This window comes from Balearica regulorum, chromosome 1 (assembly GCF_011004875.1).
Source record: "Balearica regulorum gibbericeps isolate bBalReg1 chromosome 1, bBalReg1.pri, whole genome shotgun sequence".
Taxonomy (NCBI): Eukaryota; Metazoa; Chordata; class Aves; order Gruiformes; family Gruidae; genus Balearica; species Balearica regulorum.
The window spans coordinates 215540862-215562827 of NC_046184.1; the positions used below are offsets into that span (position 1 = coordinate 215540862).

The following is a 21966-nucleotide window of genomic DNA, read 5'->3' on the forward strand; positions in this document are numbered from 1 at the left end:
ATCAGTCTCGTCTGGTTTGCCATTTCAAGATAAACCAGAATTGTCACATGGAGCACGGTTTTCTGAACCTGTTGATAAAGCTTGGGATGTTTCAAGCACAGGCTAGAAGGTGTCCCTGGAGATGGTCACGGCTGGGGGGAGACAAAGCCCAGAGACACTTGAAAAATCTGGGTTGGATGCAGGCTGCATCTGACCATCAGAGCTGGCAGGGCAAATGCAAGGCAGAAGGTCTTTGCCCTTATTTTTGTCTTCTTGAGATGTTCACCTGGTAACTTCTCTTGTAAGCCATACCTTGAAGTCTCACTGGGCCATGGTGTAAGTCTGAGGCCCACAGAGGACCCTGGAGGCGGTTTTGACTCCCCACAATCCAAACACAAATTCCATTTGCCCTGGTGTCCCCCCTTCAAAAAAAAAGAAAAGATAAAAAAAAAAAAAAAAAGAGGAAAAAAAAAAAGAGGAAAAAAAAAGAGGAAAAAAAAGAGGGGAAAAAAAAAAAAAGAAGGGACTCTGCAGCTCCTGTGCTATGCTTTTTCTTCCCTGGGAGTTTTGCCCATGTTTTTTCTGTTCTTTTTCTCTTACTGTCTCACTGCCCCATGTCCCAGCAACCCTCACATCCAGCCATCATTTCCTCCCGAACTGTATTTGTGTTATCTTCTGTGGTCTCTGACTTTGCAGAAGACCCTTTTTCCCGAAGTTACCTCATCCAAATCCTGCAGTGGTACCAGCTCACGTTGGGAGTTTCAACACTATCTGCCGCTCCAAGTGATGTACAACGTTCCTCAAGCACTCCATGAATGTCTCGAGCACAGTTATGTGCATTTTGCTTTCTTGTTCAATTTTGTAGCACTGTCTGCTGGGGACAGGCAGCCACCGAAGAGTGACAAGATGAGCCAGGACTACACCCATCCTGCAAATCACTGCATTGCAACATGGACAGAGCTGACCCCTTCGTAGCTAGTCACTTCTGGCTAGTATGGAGTGTTCCAAGAAGAATCAGACATGCATTTTTTACCCTGATTTTCAGATGAATTTCACAGCTACTTGGGTTACTGGTAGCTGGTTTGGAGCTAGCTAAGGTATGTCTCCTTTGCAGCTGTAAGTGGAGCTGTCAGCATCTTGCAATGGCAATGTCTTCATGGCCCAAGGCCAGGTGGACCTGAGGAAGTTTATGGTTCATACTGGAGGGCACTAAGCCAGGCTTAGTCTGGGGAGATGCCATGAGCAGCATCTTCCTTGAGTTCAACTAAAGACACAGTGCCTAAGACCTGCAGGCCTCATATACTGAGACTGAGATGGGACAGGAGCCACAGCTGACCTGGTGACCAGGACAATCCCCTCATCCTGCTCACCACCAGCATCAGCACCAAGGCAAGCCAAAATCCTACCATGTAAAGCATCGTCATGGTCCCAGCTACAAACTTAGAATCAGAGAATCATAGAATCTTTAAGGTTGGAAAAGACATCTAGGATCTTCAAGTCCTACCGTCAACCCAACACTACCAAAAATTTAATGAATTTTTGCCTTGCGGTGGACCGCCAGCTCAACTGACTTCTCTGAACTACAGTAGGAACAGAAAAGGAGTGGCCAGAGCAAAGCTCTTGGCCCTCTTGCTCCTCATGTATTTTTTTAAAAGAACAGGCTATGATTGGAGTTGGAGGAAATGGAGCATAAATATCAAACTTTGTTTAGTCTGGGGAAATATCATTTATAATTAGAGATGGGCATCCTGTTGACATGATACAACCTATTTTAAGCGTGAGGTGAGCACGTGGTCAATCTCTAATCTTTTGTGAGTGATTAAAAACTGCCAGTTCATCTCTTCCTGGCTGGTTTATTTTCTTTTCTTTTTTCTTTTTTTTTTTTTTTTTTAGTGTAATTTCTAAAAAGCAACTGGGCTAACGTCAGCTCAAGATAATGATGCTTATACTGGCAGTGATGTCTTGGAGCATCTCAGTAGCTGGGAGTTTTGCTTTCTGTTCATGCATTTCTGCTTGTCTACGTGCCAGCCCCACAAGCCTGGTCACCTTTCCCATGGAAGAATGAGAATTCCATGAGACTTGGAGGGGTTGAGTCTACAGCAGGACATGACCTTGGGTTGACCTTGTGTGACCAGCACCGACCTGTGGCCCTTTCTTTGTTGATCGCCACATCCTGCTGCCCTAATGTGGAGGCGTGCAGGATTTGTGCATGGCAGGTACCAGCAGAAATCATTGCAGGATTAGTGCTTGTAAGCAGTTTTGGAGGCATGATGCTACAAGTCTTCAGGGTGTGGCATCCCTCCTAGTGTCCTCATGTTCTTTCATGGGGTATGCATGGGTACATCAATGCTGTCAGATAACCTGGCTCCCCACAGTCAACCACATTGTGGGTTAACTCTCTCATGGGTGCCCTTCCCCACCAAACCGGCTTGTTCCTTCCAAGCTGGAGATAGTTCTGGGGTTTCCTTCAGGGCCTGCATCAGGTTTGGCTTCTTCTGGTCTACAAGGTCCTCCTGCACTATCCCAGCAGGCTTTGCATACTCTCTCCACATTATTCAAGACACTCTGAAAGAAATGTAACAGTGAAACAACAACCTTAGGGCTGTGGGAACACTATCCAGAGCTAGATATCAGAGTGCTATATACCTGGACAGAGCCAACTTGCTCTGGAGAAGGGACAGGTCTGTGTGGATCAGGCCAGGGATCATTCCCTGGGAGAGACATCTTTAGTGGGAGAGATGTAACTGGAGAAGCATCAGCACTCGGGTGTCATGGGGAATCAACTGTAGATTGACCCAAGTCTTCTGCAGCGCACACACTAGAAATGGAGGTCTAACAAAAGCAGGATCTGTGGGAATAATTTCTTCTTCTCCGATATGAGTCTGAAATTTATTGTCAGGACACTTCTTGTCCTTTCTGTGATAGGTCATTTTCCTATTAGCTAGCCATGCACCACTTGGAAAATACAACTGGACCCCCATCTCTAAGCAGCAGGTCCACAGCTGTCCTCCAGCCTTGGCTGCTGTGACATCAACTTGGCCATCAGGTTGGCCTGGTGTGGTGACAGGAGGGGCTACAATACATCATGGTGCCTCAGTGAAGTCTCTCAGTGGGCCAGCCCTGGCCAAATAAGATAGCATGGATTAAGAGGTGAGTTTCGTCTTGGGTGGGAGGTATACATCAACACATTGATGTTGACCTCATGCCAAAGCAAACAGTGCAGCCATATTCACTAGGTATGGTGCCAGCAGATGAAACGATAGCGGACAGGTAGTTTAGACGTTGCATGGAGGGGGCAAATACAACTTTCAGATCATAAGCTCACTCCTTGGTACTGCCCTGTGTTCTTGAGACCACCAATGTACCTTGAAAGTGCTAATCTGAGGATGTCAATAAGGTTTTGGGACTGCTGCACACAAGCAAGCTTATCCATAGGATCTGCTTCTGTTGCCAAGACAAGTCAATGAGAGATCATTTACTTAGCAATTGTTAAGCCATTTGCCCTTTAATAAATATACAGCTAAACATGTACACAGGCAATAGCTATTGCAGTAATAAAATCATTATTGTTTACTTCTTTATCATTAGGTACACGTTACTATTACATTTATGATCCTTGTTACAACTTATTGCAACAACATGTGCAAAATATATTTACTGCAATATTTAACGAACCACATCTTTCACATCTGTAGACGTTTTCATCTTGAGTCTCCCAATATGCTGCAGATCTGAAGTAACTGACTCACTGGAGCTGGTGTGCTACGGAAAATGAACAGTAACCTGTTGCGGAGCAGCAAAGGCTGGGAGCCAGCAGATGTTTAGCAGAATCCACCAAGCTGCTTGGCACATTGTATAAAAGGACATGACTTTTATCTGATTTTAATATGCAGATCCAGGAAAGCAGGACAGAATTGATGTTGTCAAGGAGAAGGGAGTCAGCACCCCATTTTTTTGGTGAAAATCATTGCCCCTCATTGTACATCACAGTGCAAAGGGGGGAAAGCACCTGATGCTGAAGCCAAACCTCTCCTCCGAGCGGGAGGTCACTTGGTGGAGGTGCTCCTCATGCACCTGGGGAAGGTGGAAGGTTTGCAATGGTCCTCACTGCCTGTGGGAGCTCCGCAGTAGGGTGGCCCTGGAGAGGTTAGGTCCTGGCTGGTGAAGCCAAGACTTTGTTTGGTCCTAAGACACCCACTCTAGAGCTGGCAAAACCCTGTCAGAGGTTTGTACTACTGCAGACTAACATGTGGAGCCAGTGGATGCCTGCCCAAGTATCAGAACCCTTCTGAGCAGAAGACAATATGGGCAATGTGCAGGTCTCCCACCGATTTACATGAGAGCAACGCTTCTGAAGTAAAAGGGAATTTCACACCCAAGGAAAAGAAATAAAAATCCATCCCATTGCTGTTTTTAAAAAGCATTTACTTTATTACTCATTCAAGCATTAAATTTAATTCGTCCTTTCCCCCAAGGGTGCATTTGGCCATACCGCTGCTGTGCCACAGAGACACACCTGAGCTGTTGGGACACCAAACGCGATGTGTTTTCTATATTGCTGTACTTCCCTCCGATATACCCTTTCCCTACACACCCCATCCTGCACGGATTTGGAGTTTAGGGTTTGCAGCCAGCTCCATCCCCACGATTTTACCCCAGCCCCGGCGAGCGCTGCCCCCGAGAACCTGCAGGTCCGTGTGGCTGAAAGCAGACGCTCACATCTGTGGGACAGGCACGGTGAACTTCAGAGACAAGCACGTGTCCCCGAAGCCTGCAGAGGGGATTTTTTGTGGTATTCACAGACTGTTTCATGTGTCAATATGAGAAGAGTGTAATTACCAGCTGAGAAACTGCAGGAAATAAGCCAAGGTTGAATGAACGAAATGGAAAATAAAGAGAAGCGCAGAGGACACACACATTTTAAAACTATTTCGGAGGTATGTATTCACGTGCTCATGGGAGCCTGGGAATATATAAAAGCTCATGACTGTGAAGGAATGAATTCAAGGACCAGTCTATGGGGAGTATTTTTTTTCCCTGTGACTTCAAACTTCTCTCGGAGCTCTCAGAGTTTTAGTCAGCTGGCATGCAACAGAGGTACGACTTCCCCAAGGAAACTCTTCCTCGGCTTGTGCTGGAAAGGCTGCTGGGAGAGTCCGGGAGGCAGAAGGCTGCAAGCAGAGGCGAAACCTCCTCCTCCTCCTCCTCCAGCCACAGAGCAGGTACGTGGAGACGCGTGCGAAACCGGGAGCCTGCTGGAAAGTTGAGCTTTTGACTGCGGGAGAGACGGGGGCTCTGGTGACTTAGAGCTGCAGCCTTTAAAAATAACACAGATGAGGAAGGTACTGTATAAATAAAATATACTGTGTTTATGAATAGGCTGAGGAACTGACTAAACACACTGTGTGGATGGCTCTATCCACACAGCTGTATATTTAATCCATCAGGGACTCGCACTGCAGCGAGTTAGATCCTTTACATTAAGGAGGCACCGGTTAGTTTATAACAACACAGTTGTCATATGCCTGCTTTGTTATTATTCTCCGTGTTTACAGGAATGGAAGATGGTGAGATGTTTGTCTTTCTTTCTTTCTTTCTTTCTTTCTTTCTTTCTTTCTTTCTTTCTTTCTTTCTTTCTTTCTTTCTTTCTTTTTCTTTCTTTTCTTCATAGGACTTTATTCTATTTATGGTGTTACTGCATTACAGCGCTCTGAACCAGGAGTGCTGCAGAGAGCAGCATCATGCGCTGATTAAATGCTGCTCCCCCAGCTCTCTGACACTGAATCCTAATATAGCCTTGGGCAAATCACTCAGTACCCGGGCAAAAGGGGCAAAATGCTCTTTAGCTCGTCTGCTCTTGTTGCTATCAGAGCTGTCATTGAACTCTCCGTGTCGGAGCACGAGGTGTGAGATGGTAGGGTTATTTTTCTACCCTTAAGATCCTGACAGCTTGAATGTCACCTTGGGTGAACGATGACTTACTGACAGTGTTCTGCTGCGTCTGGACTGTGATCATGAGGAATTAATGTTTAGGCAATATTTGGAATTAGTAAGGTTTTAGAAAAGCTTAGTTTATGTAAAAGTCACAGATAGTTTTCTAAAGCCAAACACTTGTATTTTTGATAAAAGTGCAAATATGTTTCCCTTAAATAGAAGCCAAAGTTTGGCTTTCCACAACAGTGGAAATTTGTTTTTTTTACTAAAGTGTAATCATTTAAACTTTAAAATCATCTTATTACTCTCAAATGCTGAAATCCTTTAGTTTCCAGTAATAAAAATTCAGTCATCTCTTTTTAAAGCAGATGTTACAGCTTAGTGACTGTATCAGTGCTTGGCCTTTTACTAATAAAATGATGGATGGATTCCAGGGGGGGGTACCAGTGTCACGCAAGTCAAATCTATCAGAAATAATTTTCCTCACTTCATTTTATCTCCTGTTGGATCATATAAATTGAGTACACCTTTTCTCAAACACTGCCTCCACTGTCAGTTAAAGAAAAAGTGCTGAATTAAAGAAGATTTTTCTCTCTTTTTGCCGCACTTAGATTAAAGCTGGTGAGAAAAAAATCTGGTTTGGTTCCTGAACTTGAGTTTCTCCAGGAATTTTGTTCTGCAGGGAGAGTATTTCATGTTCAGATAGTTCAAGCTGCAAATGCCAGTACATGTCACTTTTTGTTGATGGAAGTGTTTTCATTTTCCCAACTGCTGCTGTCCCTTTGCCCAGCCCCTCGCTCACAAAAGTCTCCAGGCTGGTGGGTTTCATGCAATTCTCATTCATTTACATTTTCTATCCTGGAGAGAGGACCAGAAAAAAAAAGGCGAATGAAATAGGGCAAGTGGTTAAACCCTCTGTGTCCAATTCATTGGAAACATTAATTTTTGGTGGGGAAATGCTGTTGATTGAACACCTGATAGAGGTGCACGTGGAGAGAGGACAGAGAGAGAAGAAAGGAAGGCAGCAGCTTCAAAAGACAGGAGAAATCCATGCTGGGATTGCAGGAGTTGTAGGAGTCCTTATTTTGATGTGTGGACTTGACACTGGAGAAGCAGGAGTCTGCGTCTGCCCACGAGAGACCAAGCAGAGTGCAGATGGCACAAGCAAACCAAACCAGGAGAAGCAGCTCCTGGAGATGCTGTAGGGTCTCAGGAGCTGGAGCTGTACCTCCTTCTCAAAGGCTGTGGCTGAGGATGGCATGGGCTGTTTATTTTTTAATAGGGTTAATATTAATGTTGTCTCCAGCCAGCTCCCTGGTGGGATGAATCACCGGGGAGCTATTCCAGTCGAAAGGGAGCAAGACTCGTCCCACTCCTGCCCTTGCAGTTCAGACCCACTTTCTAAGGCGGGAGCTTGTTTTGTTTACTTCTCTGGAGAGTTTGATTCATACGGCTCGGCGCAAGACTCAACCCAAAAGCAGTGCCTTAGAAAGCAGCAGCGTTACGGATGGACAGACTCCAAAAGGTCTGGAAGTTCAAGACACATAATCGTCAAGGCATATTCTTGTTTATCTGAAACCCTTGGGAACCTGCAGCAGATTACAAACCGGCTCGTGAGAGCCAGCGGCTGGGATTTGCTTTTCCTCCTCGCTCTGGGCAATGCTGGGAAGAGGGTTTAGAGGAAAGGAGAGGTCTGATGTGGTGCCCCCCCAGCTTTGGGTGATGTGGGCTGCTTCCAGACGATGTTGGCAGAAACCGAGCAGGCAGCAATTGCTGAAGAGACCACAGGAAGGGTCTGATTTCACAGAGTCATAGGTGCAAATTCTTTGGCATCGGTGGGATGGGATAGACCTTGCTATTTTGTGCAGGTGGGCGCAGGAGTTTGATTCTCCAATCTGCCCGATGGAGATGACCCAATCTCTCTGATGGAGGCGACCCTTGCTCTGCAGATGTGGCTACCAAGCACATACCATGCTAATGTTTCAGCAGCACTTTAAGGTGTAAACTGCTGGGTAGCCCAAAGCACAAAAATATTGAAGATGGGAAGTCAGCCAAAAGCTTCAGGGTCTTTGAAACTATTTGCTGTCAGATCCCCTTTAGGAAAGAGCAAAGACGGTAAGGACAGCGCTGATCTTTCCCAGCGCGGCTGGTGTCCTCTAAGGCTGTGGTTTTAATGAAGCAGAGTCCTGAGCAGCAGAATCAGTGCGTGCCCTTCCCTCCTGCTTTGGCATTTGTTTCTGTCCAGGCTCTTCTTCACAGTTCAGCTGGCACAGCTGCTTGGCCACCCGGTAAAACAGCTTGAGGAACAGAGCTGGCTTTTTAAAAAAGCACCACCAACAAAAAACCCCTTCTATTTTTACCCCTGCAAATCCAGACTTCCCAAAGTGTTCTGAACATCCAGGTGTAGGAAAATGTGAAGCTGCAGTCATCCAGGGCACTCACTGCTCTTCCTTACAGGCATGATATTTGTATTCCATCTCCAAATCAAATCATAATATCCTATTAAAAAAAAATAGTATTTTTCTTTTCTTGAAGACCTCAAATATTTGACATTTTCCTTGTGAAAGTGTCTGCGCATTGCAAGTGCTATTGCATGCTGCTGATGAGGCAAACTTAAACCCAAAGCACCCAAAAGGCATTTAAACCTTTGGACACCACAGCGGTCCCCAGTTTCAACCTGAGTTTCCTGCTTACCCCAAGGGGATTGCAGATGGAGGTGCCAACTCTAGCGAGCGTGCCAAAGGGATCAAGTGTAAAACAGCACTGCAGCCAGCTCTGACCAAGGGAAGCTCAAGACACTACACGCTTGGGGGAAGGTGATCAAAACTAGTCTGATGAGAGGGGAACCTCTCCAGGGTTGTGATAATCTCGCTGGCAGACCGTTCTCCTGAAAGCTAAACACGGATTTTGCTATCCATTGCACCTAATCATTCCCTCTCCTGCCCACACGCTTACTGCTGCCTCTTCGTAGCAGTAATGCCTCTCATTTCAGGGTGCGCTGCAAAGCAAATGAGATGCTAAGAGCCCAGCTCTTTGGCGTATTATTTCAACCATGGGAAAAGTGCATTGCAATAGCTTGGGCTTGTGAGGTTGGGAGAAAGCGACGGGGAAGTCTATGTAAAGGTGGGTTTTCCAGAAGCAGGACTTAACTAGCAAAAGGAAGTGAGGAAAACAGCTGCTCCAGCCCTAGAGGGCAGCACAAAATAATAAATAAAAAGCTGAACTCAAGGCAATCTGAAATCATCTCCTGCATGACAAAAGCACCCCTTTTGCAATGGGAATTTCTCCCAGCAGGTCCGGTAGATACAGGACTATGTACTCCCTGCCAAAAATTCAGCAGCTCACCCGCATGTTCGAACCCCTCCGCCTTTATCAAAGTCCCTAATTGCTGCTTCGTGCCATGAAAACCCGTCAAGTCAGGTGCGTTGCAGCCGACACTGAACCCCCATCCTGCCAGCAGACTGCTATCGCACTCTGATTAGTGGGACCACTGCAAAGAGAAAGACTTATTTCTTCCAGGACAGGTTTCAAGATTCTGAGCTTTATATTTATCAGCCATGAATTTGAAACCTTTAATCTTCAAGCTCTAACAATGCAGAGAGTGATTTAGGTGCAGGGGTAGGAGGCTGCAACCCTCCAGGAATGTAATTCGCGGACACGAAACCCTAAAGTAAACACGCCCGCCTTGCACCACGCATGCAGCTAAACAATGGCATCGGCGATGATAAGTCACTTATTCCCCTGAGCAAACCCGTGGCCCGATCCTGACAGTCTTTCTGGCAAAAATCCCCCTTGTTTCTCAACGCCTGCCCCGAGCGAGGGCTTCAGGATGTCGCACAGTAGCTGACTCTGTCCGGAGCACAGCGGTGGCTGGGACCCAGCAAGAGACCGGAGAGGAGTCCGGAGGAAGACAAGCAACATAATTTAAAGCAGACACTGTCCCAAATGAGGTTATTTCCCTGAAAATGCCTTTGTTATGAAGTTACGAGTGAGCCCCTTGGCGTCCTGAATGGGTGAACGTGAAGATGAAGAACAATTTCATCGGTACCAGGACTGAGCTGGTTTTGAAGAGCTGGATATGCTTTTTAAAGACATGATAAGCAGTGTTTGGGGATGCGAGAAACCCTTGAAACAAGGTAAATGTGGAATATTCACTCTTTTTAACTCTGAAGGCTGTAACACAGCAGCAAAGAGTCTTGTGTGAAAAAGAATCAGACCCTGGGGAGTTTGGTTTGTGTTTTGTGTATTCTCTCGTACTTAACCTTTCTGGCACAGGAGAACATATCTGTTAATTGTCTAAGCAGTAATAAAAATTACCTTTGGGGGAAATTTGGAAGGTGCTGCTGTTGTTAGCTAGCTAACAGCAGCATCTATGAAGTGGTTTCAGGGTTAATATTGTAATAGAGATGGAAGCAAATATTGTTCTAGTAGGACGTGAGCAAACTGGGATTAAACCCTGATTCTTCCATGGTTTCAAATGTGTCTGGGGACAAATCCCTGTTCTTCTCTGCCTTTGCCCTCCCATCTGTTAAGTGGACATGCTGACATGGTTTGGGCTTTTTCTAGATGCTAAATTATTTGACCCACTTAACAAGATTCCTTGTGGGTGTTGCTCACTGAAATCACGTGTATTTTTTCAGCTGTGGATGGGGATAGGTAATTTTGAAGTATCATGATGGAAAGCTGTGACACTGACTGTGGTTCAGAGCTTGGTCCTGCTCTGAGGTATGCTGGGATTTTTATCACAGCTGCCAGTGGGAGCAAACTGGCACCGAGCTCGAAGTTGCTTCAACTCTGGGAAAGCCTCGGAGCAATAAAAGCTCCTTTAGGTCAAGTTGCTGCTGCTGCTGCTCCCAGACTGTTTTTGTAAGCTGTGGTTAGAGACATCAGTGCCAGTGCCAGCAGGCAGGATTTAGTGGTGATGCTCTCTGACACCAGGGCAATGGGGGTCCTGTGAGCCCTGAGCTCTGCACTGGGGGAGGGTGGTGGGCATCTGAGACCTGCCCAGAGGGCAGAGAGGAGGGCAATGCAGTGCTGTGTCGCTCTAGGTGTTGCTAAGGAGGGTCTAAAAGTTGTCTGGAGAAAAGCTAGGCAGGGAAAAGCTCCTCAGCTGGACAGATGAACTGAAAACCACCTTGGGAAGGGAATCTCCATAAGCAAGGAGGTTGTGCTGTACTCACACACAAGGAGTGGCTTACACTCCTCTGGATGGCGTCCGTGTGGTCTCATACGGGAAGAGACTACCACATCCTAGTGCTCCGGGGTGTAACAGCCACCTTAGAAGCACCCTGAGGGACAGCATCCTTGCTTACTACGGATCTGTCTTACACAGCAAGCCATTAAATCATGTTTTTGTGTTCAAATACATCAATTTCCTATTTGCTTTATAAACTTATAACTTAGGAAGTTTCAAAGCATGTTAAGACCCTGGATTGTGTCAGGTTTATTATTTAAGAAGACCATTCTTTGCACTCGCAGTGTGACAAGAAAAGGCATTGCAGACTGCATGGGATGCACAGTGTCCATCAGGGTGGTGCCTTGTTGTGAGTAATATCCATGGAGATTTCCTCTGCTTAATTCATTGGATTTAAAGGGAAACAATTTCCATTTGAGGGCTCTGAGTAAAGCCTTGTAATCATCAATATGTTTGTCTGCTCTCTCAGTTCCCACAAGCTAATACCCAAATGATAAAACTCATTTTCTCCTCCTTAGGGGAGGGACCCACTCCTCTAAGCCTGGGGAATGAGGAACAGAGGGGGAACAGCAGAGACATTCCAGATGGTGGTATCAGCAATTTCTCCTTCCATAAGATGTTTTCAGCGTATTTTGCAAACAATAATTAAAAGGAGAATGAATGTCCTTGGTCTTGTTTTAGAGGTGGCGAACAGACTTCTGATTCTGCTGCTGAGCCCTAAAGACAAACTCCAAGCTCTTTCACCTTGGCGCTCCAGATTATCATCCATCACTAGTTGTTCCCCTGAACTGGAAGGAATGTGCAATCTGAAAATAGAGTAGCTGTGGTCTACACTTCCCAAGTTTCTCTCTTCCTAGCACACAACTCTTTTCTCTGGTTGGGACGTGGAGGGATGGGCAGGTTCACATAATGAACCTGTTGGCACTGCTGTTCATCAATTGCCATTGCTGCGTGGAAGTGTGGCCATCAGCTGCGTCCTTCAAACAGTGACTAAGCAGAGGGATGTCCATCAGCTGGGAACGATCCCATCTCTTTTGTTTCCAGCCTCCTGATGCTCTGTGGGTGGAAGCTGCTGAGTAACAGTACGTTGATGTCGGGTTTTGGCAGCACGTGTGCACAGGATTGGCGTGCATTTGGAGCTTGCCAGATACAGGCTTGCTCTGGGAAAAGCTTAAGAGCAATGCTAGCTAAGCACTGCTGTGTGGCTTCCAGTTGGGAGCTGGCGTGTGTCTCACTGGCTCTGGATGGGGGCAGGACCAGCTCAGATCTGCCTGCAAGGAGCCATACAAATACACATTCGGCGTGTTTGCAACAGAGGCTGCTATAAAGAAGTGATATCTGGATCTCATGTCAGTGGTGACCACAGCCAGAGATCTCATTAGTGTCCATCTAGAAACATGCCGTTTGAAGGATGAATGCTTTCCCTTGGCCTCGTTTGCATTTTTCTGCCATTGCCCAGTTACAAGGCTCCCAGTGTTGTTTGCTCCTTTTGCACTTATTTCTATGCTCTTTTCTGGAGTCCTTTCCAAACAGTTAAACTCTGATGAATCCTTCATTTCACACAAATCCATTCCATTTCATATCTGTCTCTTTGTAAGGCATCTGCTTTCAAATATATTTAAAAGCTTGCCCATACCTGGGATGTATAAAATGGAAAACTAAGATTTGGACAAAAAGTTCTCAGTTGATTCTTTAAGCTGTTTATATTAACTCAACAAATCTGGATGAGTGTGTAAAAGCTCTTTGACATTCTGGAGTGGAAACTGTGATGGATGGAAATGGAAACTGTTCCCAACACTTGTTGTTTCTGAGCGGCACCCGTTCGCTTTGCTTAGGACTTGGCACCCCAAAACTCCAGCCCAGTTGAAAGTACCTGAGCCACCTCTATGGGGAGAGTGAAGGAAACTCGGTGGTTGTCTTTCTCCATGATGCCAGACACACTGCCCAGCTTGAGCATGTGGACTTCATGGGGTGGCCTGGGTATCATCTAGGTAGCAGCTGAGATCACAGCAGGGCAATCCCATGAAGTGCCTTGGATCTTCCTTTCAAGTCCTCATATAAATCTCTCATTTTCCCACCAGGCTCAAAGGGATGCAAAGGTACATGGGTAGTTCGTAAGTGCTGTAGGTTTAGAGATGGGTTAATTTACTGCACCACGCGTGTGCTTCTCCATGTTAGACAATGACCTGGTGCCAGCTTGCGCACGTGTCGACTGCCGTGTCGCATTTGAAATCTAACCATAATTACTTTTTCCTGCAGAACCATGAAACTGTACATCGTCTTCTTCCTGGCAGTGGTGAACAGAGGGACCTCTAACTACCAGCCCACAGAGGGGATATCCTGTGAAATGGTAAGGCTGTGTCCCTACTCGGGCTCCTTGGGATCCTGGATGAGGTTGGGATGCCCTTGTTACAGGCACTGCACAAATGGTCTCTGAGAAGGGAACCCCCCAGGACCAGGCTCTCGTGATGGCAGAGGTGGGTTTGCTGGGTTAGTGGAAGCTCAGCAGGCTGTTCTCAGGCTATGTCTGACAGCACATAAAAGGGGAGGGGGGGGGGGGGGAGGAAAGAACAGTCATTATCTCAATTTTTTTCTAAGGGGGACCTGGTTAAAAGAAATTTGACCTGATTTCCCCAAGACTGTACAGGAGTTCTGTGGCGGACACAGTGAAAGAACTTAGACCTAAAATCAACTCCTTTATATCAGGCCTGAGTTCTTTGTGCTTTAGATAAAGCATCTTCTGTGAAATACATCTATACCAGCCCTTTTGTAGTAACAGGGAGACTGACCTCCTCTGCCCTGACACAGCATTGCTGCCAGGGCAGTTGTACCTGACTTCTGCTGGAGGTTAAAAAAGTGTCAAAGCCTCTCATTCCTGTAAAAAATTTGCTTCTTGAATTTTTGCAAGCACCTGGTACAATATTATAAACGTTATTCATAGCTGAACTTGCTTCTTTCCCTATGCAAGTGCTTCTGACTGTAACAGGCCATTTAAAAATACTTATCTTTTTTTTTTTTTTTTTAAACGTTGAAGCTGTTCAGCACAAATCCTCAAGAATTTCCAAAATAGGGAAAAAACTAATTTGCTAGCTGTACACATCTCCCTTATGGGACTCATTCCATTCCTGCCCACCCTGCTGTATTGCTGCACTTCCTGAATTCCAGAGAAATTAAGACCTAATATATATAAAAAGATCTTGGGAAGGTGACTGGGTGGCTCAGTTCGTTGGCTGGAGAGGGAAGACTGATGAAGCCGCTGTAAACACGACAGCTTGGGTCCCATGTATCACAGTCACATGAAGGCTGTGCGAAACACGCAATACTCCAAGCAGATTTGCCCCGTCCTGTTTCTCGATGGGTCACAGATCAGGCTGATTGCTGAGCAGTAAACACATGCTTGTTTCCGCCACTCTGCTGTAAACTGCTTTCATCTAGCCAACAACCCAAAGCTCTGCACAACAAAGCTCTGATAAATTCAGCCCTGGCAGCAAACGCGCTGCAGTCAGGGGCTGGAATGCTCATCTGGTATAAATTAACAGCTTGCATCGCTAATGTCGATGTTGATCGTCTTCCTTCGCTGGGCATTTGGTCCAATGGAAGGAGGTGGGTGTAAATCCAAACACAGCTTGAAGAAAGAGGGAGCTACTGGATTAGCTGATGGGTCCACTGAGAGTCCTGCTTACCTCACATGATTATTTTTCATCACAGCCTCATTGTTTTACATGTTATTTTCCCTGTGGTGACACCTTTAGAGTAGCAAAGGCTCAGAAATGGAAACTTTCATCCCAGATCTTGTGGAAGAGGCATGAGTCAGAAACCCGTGCCCCTCTCTGACTCACCGCTGGTGCTCCTGTCGTTTAATCAAAGTCTTGTAAAAGAGGTTTTAGGAAGTAAACAGTTCCTACCAGACCCCTGACACAGGAGTGAGCTGCACTGATTATACAAGTTACTGCACATCCACCTGTTTGCAAGATAACAGGGCACAGCTTAAATGTCAGGAGGTTCTTCCTAATTCTCGTTGCCTTCCAAGGTGAGGGGCTTCAACTAGTTTTACCTCCCAAAGAAAGATGTTTCTGCTAGTTTGTGTTAACAGGCAAAGTGGGAGCTTTCAAATAATTTATAGAAGGGAAGGGGTTTTAGCAAATTGTATCTTGCCTTGCATTGAGGCAAAAACATGTGCATAACTGGTTATCATAGGTCAGCCGATATGTGGTACCTGGGCACATTGCTAAGGTTTGGTTGTGCAGCTGAGCCTCCGCTCGGACAGCTCTTCCAGAGAATGGGCATGGACACCATGCAAGTCAGTGCCAAGTGGCTCCAGCCCAAACTCTTTGGTTCAAATGCTCATGAACTGATACAGGAGAACACAAGTGGAGGCTTGGATCCAGCTGCTGTGTTTGTAGGGCTCTTACTAAGGTGGGTGACAACTTCCACCCAGTGCTGAGCAGTGAAGAACTGGATTCAGAATCCAAACGATGCTCAACTTTTGACCTGTTGGTCCATTTTTTCACCAGCGCCTGAATGGCAACAGACACTGAAGAGATCAAGTGCTCCCCACCCTGCAGTATTTCTTACCAACAGACTTCAAACGAACTGGTGGCAGCACTGGCAGAGATGATAAAGTCAGAACATGAGACTGGCAAAAACCTCTTTTCCAGCCTCAGGCTGCAAACCCATTGGGCTATGGGGTGGGATGAGGGGAGATACATGCAAAACAGATGCTGTTTGCTCCATCCCACCGAGACGTGCTTCGTCTTTTCTTCCTAGTGCTGATGAGAATGAAATTCATGCAGTTTGAGCCTCGGGGGAGAAAAGATGGTGCAGAACAGACTAGATAAGAAATTCAGTGAGGATCAAAATAGTCAGTGAAAAGGAATGAAAGTTTTTAAAAAATGGGAGGGGAAATGTTATAGGAACAGTGGGAGGTATAGATTTTATCAGTCCCTTTTATCACAGGGAGGGTTCAGTGGTTGCAGATTAAAGGCCCAATCCTGCAAAATACATGGTGAACTGGGACTGACCTCTCCCCCATCGACTTCAGTGAAAACCAGCCGGCTGGCATCGATGGGAGTTGGATCAGGACTTTGCTGAGATGCTGGGTGCCCAGAGGGAGTGGAGGGTGCTCAACACTTGTTGAGGTCTGGCTCAAAGTGTGGGAAGAAACCTGGCATCTGCCTTAGGCTGTAAAGCAGCTGCTGCTTTTTCAGTCTGGATTTTTGCATCCTTCTGGCTTCTCCCTCTTCCACAAAACAAAGAAGAAGAAACTTCCTGCTCTGTTATTTGGGCCTCGGAGCTAAGTCCAACTCTGTGCACATTTTAGCTCGAAATAAGCAATTCTACAGTGGCTTTGCAAGAAAGAAATAATGTCAGGAAGAAGCCAGAAAATTCCCTTCTCCTTTCTTTGTTTAGCTGGGGGAAATTTGAGTGAGTTAGAGGGAATAAAGGAGGGGATTCATGTTTTAATAGGCTATTTACTTGGGATCTTTGAGAAAGATGTGTCATGGGAAGGACTGCGGAGCAGCCTGTGTATATCTAGAGTTTGGATGAGCACTTACACTTCTCTGGCACATTTTTGTGTGGTCTCCAAAACTCACATGATGCAAAGGAGATTCACAAAATGCTGACTATTGCCCCACTTCTCCTAAACAGACCTGCCACTTCATTCACCTAAAAGTTCACATGCAACAGATGGTGTTTTTTAAAGATTTTTTTACTTTTAATGTTTCTTTAATGTCTGAAAAGCTTTGCGTCATGGAATCTGGATTCTGCTTCTCCACAGAAGTTAAGATTCAACAGATTTTTTTTCTTTCTTTTCTTTCTGATCTTTCTACAAACAGTACATGACCCAGTCACCCAAATACACTCATAACAAGAGTTTTCCTCCAGTAAATTAAATGCTGCCTAAGCCTTTTGCATTCCACTTCCTCCCGCTGCTGTATGTTCTCCTTAATAACAAAATACAGCTTGACGTTTATGCAAGGATGTTCATGTTTCCAATGTTTCTTATGAACACATACTCCAAATTTTGCTCTGAACACAGATTCAGTCCTAGCTGCAATTAAACAGACATGCATTTAGAAGATGAATTTGACTTTGACACTTGGTATTTTTCTCTACCCTGCTGCTGAGAATTGGACTGAAAAGACATGACCGTCACTGCACATCACAGCTTTTTTCCTTTTGAAAACTGTCTTTAAATATTTTTTCTTTTCCATGTTGTATCATGGGTGTCTTGTGTGGGTGGTTTCATAAGGCAGGCTCCCCAAACAAGAAGAAGGGAACTGCTGCTTTAAGAAAAGCATAAATATGGATGGTAAAAGCAGGAGTTTGGAGGTTTGCATCAGAAATATTTCAGTAGTTGAACGACCAATTTCATTAAAGATGCATTACTTAACTAAGCCATGGCTAAAGGAAGACACGATCAAATATGTGCGGGTGTGACTAAGAAGGAGAGAGATGGGTTTTGTGCCATAAGATCCTTATGCATTACTCCACCTTCTTGCTTTGGGATCTATACTACCACCAGAGTGGAGCTCTTCTAAGAACTACTTAGTGTTGCAAGTAGAGTTTGCAGAACCTAATATAGTGAGAAACCTGAGAAAATTAAACATCAGAACAAAAGTGAGGAAACAATGCTTGATTGCAATGGAAAGAGGGCAAAACTCCTTTACTTGGGACTATTAAATTGAGACTAGGAGAAAGATACAAAAAGGACAACATTTAGTAGGTATCACACGCAGATAAAAATCTCTACTGTTGTAAGTCAGAAATGTCTTTAAAATGAAATGAATGCTGTTAGATGCAAAGAAGCATTAGGACTGTTCTTGCTGTCTGAATACTCAGAGAAAATAATGTGATAAGTGTTTCAGAAGAAGGATCTGCCTGGATGCTGAATGTTATTTTCTTTATATTTCATGCAAAGATGTTTTCCATTTGTCACGTGACAACCCCTTTTCTCTCTTTTTCTGGCAGGCAAACTCACAGGCATTTTGCCACAGCAGAGAACTTCACCAAGTCCCTCATGAGCTGCATCCAAATGTAAACAAAATAGATCTGTCTGGAAATCTGATTCAAAGCATCCCTGAAATGCCGTTATCTTTTTACACTTCACTCCAGTGCCTGGATTTAAGCTCTAACCAGATAAGCTTCATCACGCCTGGAGTCTTTGCACACATGACAAGTTTGCTGGAAATAAATTTAGCCAACAACCACTTATATGAGCTTGCTCAGAATGGGACAGAAGGCATCGGACTTTTACCCAAGGTGGAAATACTGGACTTGTCCCACAACAGTCTCTACAATGGGATGGCTGAGTTTTTCATTAAACAAGCTCCAGCACTGCAGTATCTTTCCTTGGCAGACAACAGTATTATATTTATATCACACAAGATGTTTCAGGGATCTCCCAATCTTGTGGAGATAGATCTTCAGAGTAATATCATCATGGAAATAGAAGAAGGTGCTTTTGAGATGCTAGTGAACCTTTCCAAACTCAATCTTTCCATGAATTCAATTACTTGCATCTCTGATTTCAACCTCAGGCAGCTGGAGATACTTGACCTTAGCAGGAATAGCATTGAGACCTTCCACACCACAAAGTCAGATGATGAATATAGCTTAAGATGTTTGGATCTGAGTGAAAACAAACTGCTTCACTTCCCAGTCTTCCCCCAGGTAAATAAGCTGGTAACTCTGAATTTATCAAAGAATTTAATCCAGCTCACTGCTGAATCCCCTCATAATAAAATGGACTATATGGAAAATGAATGGCTAGATGCTTCTTTTCATCTTCTTGATCAGAAGCAAAGTAGAAACAAAAGTTCTCTTTATTTATCCCACCTTGTATATTTAGACTTAAGTTATAATGAAATCAAATCCATTCCGGATGAGTTCTTTGAATCAATGTTGTCCCTTCACACCCTTAACCTCAGTAAAAACTGTCTTCAGGCATTTGTAGTAACTTATGACAGCGCATTGATCTCCCTAACTGTCCTTGACTTGAGCTACAATGCTTTGCAGAACCTTCTCCTAGATGCTGGCACGTTGTCAAATTTGAAGGAGCTCTATATTCAAAACAACCATCTTCAGACCCTGCAATTTAATATCTTCTCAAGTCTTCCTAGCCTCAGACTGCTTAATCTACAGAGCAATAATATCAGCCTTTGCAGCATGTACTCAGGATTAGCTAAGCAAAGACTTGCTGGAGAGGAAAGTGGTTGCGTATCATTTGTTGATTCTCCTACTCTTCAGTACTTGTACCTAGCCGACAACATGCTGAACGTCCTACCAGCATACACTTTCTACAAGACATCTCTGATTGTCTTGGATCTCTCCATGAACCTGGGACTGAAAATAGAAGTTAAAGCATTATCAGGACTGGAAAAGTCTCTGGAATATTTGTATTTACATGGCAATAGCCTGATAGATTTAAATATTGACTTGCCTTGTTTTAGTCACCTTAAACATTTAAACCTCTCTGAAAATCAGCTGAACTGGCTGCCTAAGTGGGGTAGTGACTCTCCACTGGAAGTTCTGGACCTACGGAACAATAGGTTTAGTACATTACAGAACAGCAATATTTTAGCGTTAGAAAATTCCCTTAAAAACTTGTATCTCACTGGGAACCCACTCAACTGCTGTGGAAACATCTGGCTCTCATCAATGATCCAGAACAAAAATGTCCAGATCCCCAACGTGGAGCACTTAACATGCCAGTACACTCAGAACTTCGGGTACCAGGAAGAAATGCACATCAGGAATATTAGACCAGAAGACTGTGAAAAAGAGGATCTGAAGAAAATCAATTTCCTTATTATATTAACGTTTGTGTTGGTTTTATCTGTGATCATCATTGGCGTGGGTTTGTTTTTTTGCTTCCGCAGGCAAAACTTTAGCCATCAGTTTAAAGCATAGGAACACAAAATGCCTTGAAAACCGAAGAAATCAGGTGCTACACTCCCGGTGTGTAGAAATGAAGGGTAAAATTCTCATCTTTGATTTTTAACTGTGGATTTTAGGACAGTTTGAAAGTGTCCCTAAGCTGCACCTGTGTTGCAGGGACTGGAAGGAGAATTTGCCACGTTTTGCACTTGCTTCATTCACAAGCAGATCTGCTTAAAAAGTTTATACAGTAGTGGAAGAGGCCACTGTAAAGCCCTGCTGTTGTTTTGAGGGATGTGTAATTTAAACCAGACCAAAAGAAAAAGCCCTCTAAGGTCTTGAGACTTTTCACTATGCTCAGAGATACTTTGTGATGTCACCTTCACAGAAAGACTTTACGCAAATTGAGCATTGTAACTGACTCACTTTTTTATGACAGTCGTTGATGACATCAGCTGAGTAGGAAAGCCCTTCTCAAAGTTATGTGCCTCCATGAGATATTTTGCTTTGAGCTATGAGCTTGGCTTTTTCCTAACTGGTTAGAAATAACAGCTCCTTACCCTTCTTAAATCATACAAGCTAATGCCAGGGCGGCCCAATATACAATCTTTCAGTCCTTGAAGTTGGTTGCAAATCTCCCATGAGTTCCAAAACAATGAGGATTCAGCTAAAAATGGAAATCACAGTTCATGTCTGTTGTGCTCATGGCTGCCATTTAGAAAATCCACAGCTATCCATGGGAGCCAAAGACCTGGGTGGTAGGAACCTCTTTGGACACCTCCCTTTGCTTGTAGTATGTTGCTCCAGTCACTGGAGCAGGACACGAGAGGTAGATGAGGTTAATTAGTCTTGGCACTTAATACCCAAGGGGGATGTAAGAGAAATCTCAGGCGTGAAACAGCTGCACTATATGTTACCCAGATCTGCTCAGAAGGTCACAGGTCCACAGTTCAACTCAAAGAGGAGAAATTTGCTCCTCGCGTGCAATACATATTTAACTGGGTTTAATGTGAAGAAATTCATCTCTGGGGTGAACGCTTTTTAAAAGAAAAATCTTGGAGAATGAATTTCAACCAGCTACCATTGGACTGAAATGTTTATGTTTCTGAGGAAAACTGTTGGGAACTCACTGCATACAGTTGCATTTCAATGCAAAAAAAAAATATGGCTATTTTTAAAGGTCACAGGAGGTTAAAGAGCAAAAAGGTATGTTGAAGATACCGGTGTGAAACAATACACAGGGAACACAGTCCTGGGACATTATTCAGATCACATGTCCACTGTGTCTCCCTAAAAAGATATTATGGTCTAGAGGACTGACTGCAAGAAAAGTTATGTAGATCCTCATTCTGTGATGGGTTTAACATGGCCAACCTGTTGCATTGCTAAAAGCTGACACTGACATATGTTATGTCCCATACTCTGACAGCAAATTCACCCTTTTGAAGTGAAAAAAATCTCACCAAAAGTGGGAGCCTGACCTACTAACGGGGTTCAATGTCTTCAAAAGGAGCTATATCAGGTTTTCTGTTAATGTCAGGAACTGTACATTAAGGCACATAAAGGAAATAGAGGTCAAACCAAAACCTGTCCAGGTAAATAACTCAGAGTCAAATTGCTGCTCCATTTCTGTTTCTTCCAGCTAGTGAATGTCAAAATTAAAACACTACAATCAGGTGTATAATTCTATTTTTAAAGCAGTTATGTAAGAAACTAGCTGGTACTTTTGATTGTGGAATTTTGTACAATAAAAACACCTTTGAATTTTGTAAAAAGCACAGGGTTGTGAATATATTAAAGCACCAGCTTGGAATGCTCCACAGATGAAAACCTATGTCTTCCTATTTTTCTATGGTGTTCAGACTCCATCTTAGACCTTTACCTTCTGGCCCCAAAGCAGGGACAGCTGCTCCATATCTTAGAGTATCACTGAATCACAGAATCACGGACTGGTTGGGGTTGGAAGGGACCTCTGGAGA

At 44.5% G+C, this 21966-nt stretch overlaps 1 protein-coding gene across 5 annotated transcripts; it reads left to right on the forward strand.

Annotated features, from left to right (window-relative positions):
• Positions 1-4688: 4688 nt before the first annotated feature.
• LRRC32 (leucine rich repeat containing 32) lies at positions 4689-21762 on the forward strand. Of its 5 annotated transcripts, none has more exons than XM_075742565.1 (3): positions 4689-5201; positions 13367-13457; positions 18080-21762. In XM_075742565.1, exons 2-3 carry the CDS (start codon positions 13371-13373, stop codon positions 20018-20020), a joined length of 2028 nt encoding a protein of 675 aa, XP_075598680.1. In that variant the 5' UTR covers positions 4689-5201; positions 13367-13370; the 3' UTR covers positions 20021-21762. The 5 variants fall into 5 exon arrangements, with proteins under 5 accessions (XP_075598680.1, XP_075598681.1, XP_075598682.1 ...); XM_075742566.1 differs by having other exon boundaries at positions 4793-5200; positions 13363-13457; XM_075742567.1 differs by having other exon boundaries at positions 5193-5321.
• Positions 21763-21966: the final 204 nt, after the last annotated feature.

Coding starts and splice junctions, on each gene's coding strand:
- LRRC32 (XM_075742564.1), top strand. CDS start 10,027: ATGCGAGAAACCCTTGAAACAA. Junction 10,049..13,362: donor GCGAGAAACCCTTGAAACAA/GGTAAATGTGGA, acceptor TTACTTTTTCCT/GCAGAACCATGAAACTGTAC. Junction 13,458..18,079: donor AGGGGATATCCTGTGAAATG/GTAAGGCTGTGT, acceptor TTTTTCTGGCAG/GCAAACTCACAGGCATTTTG.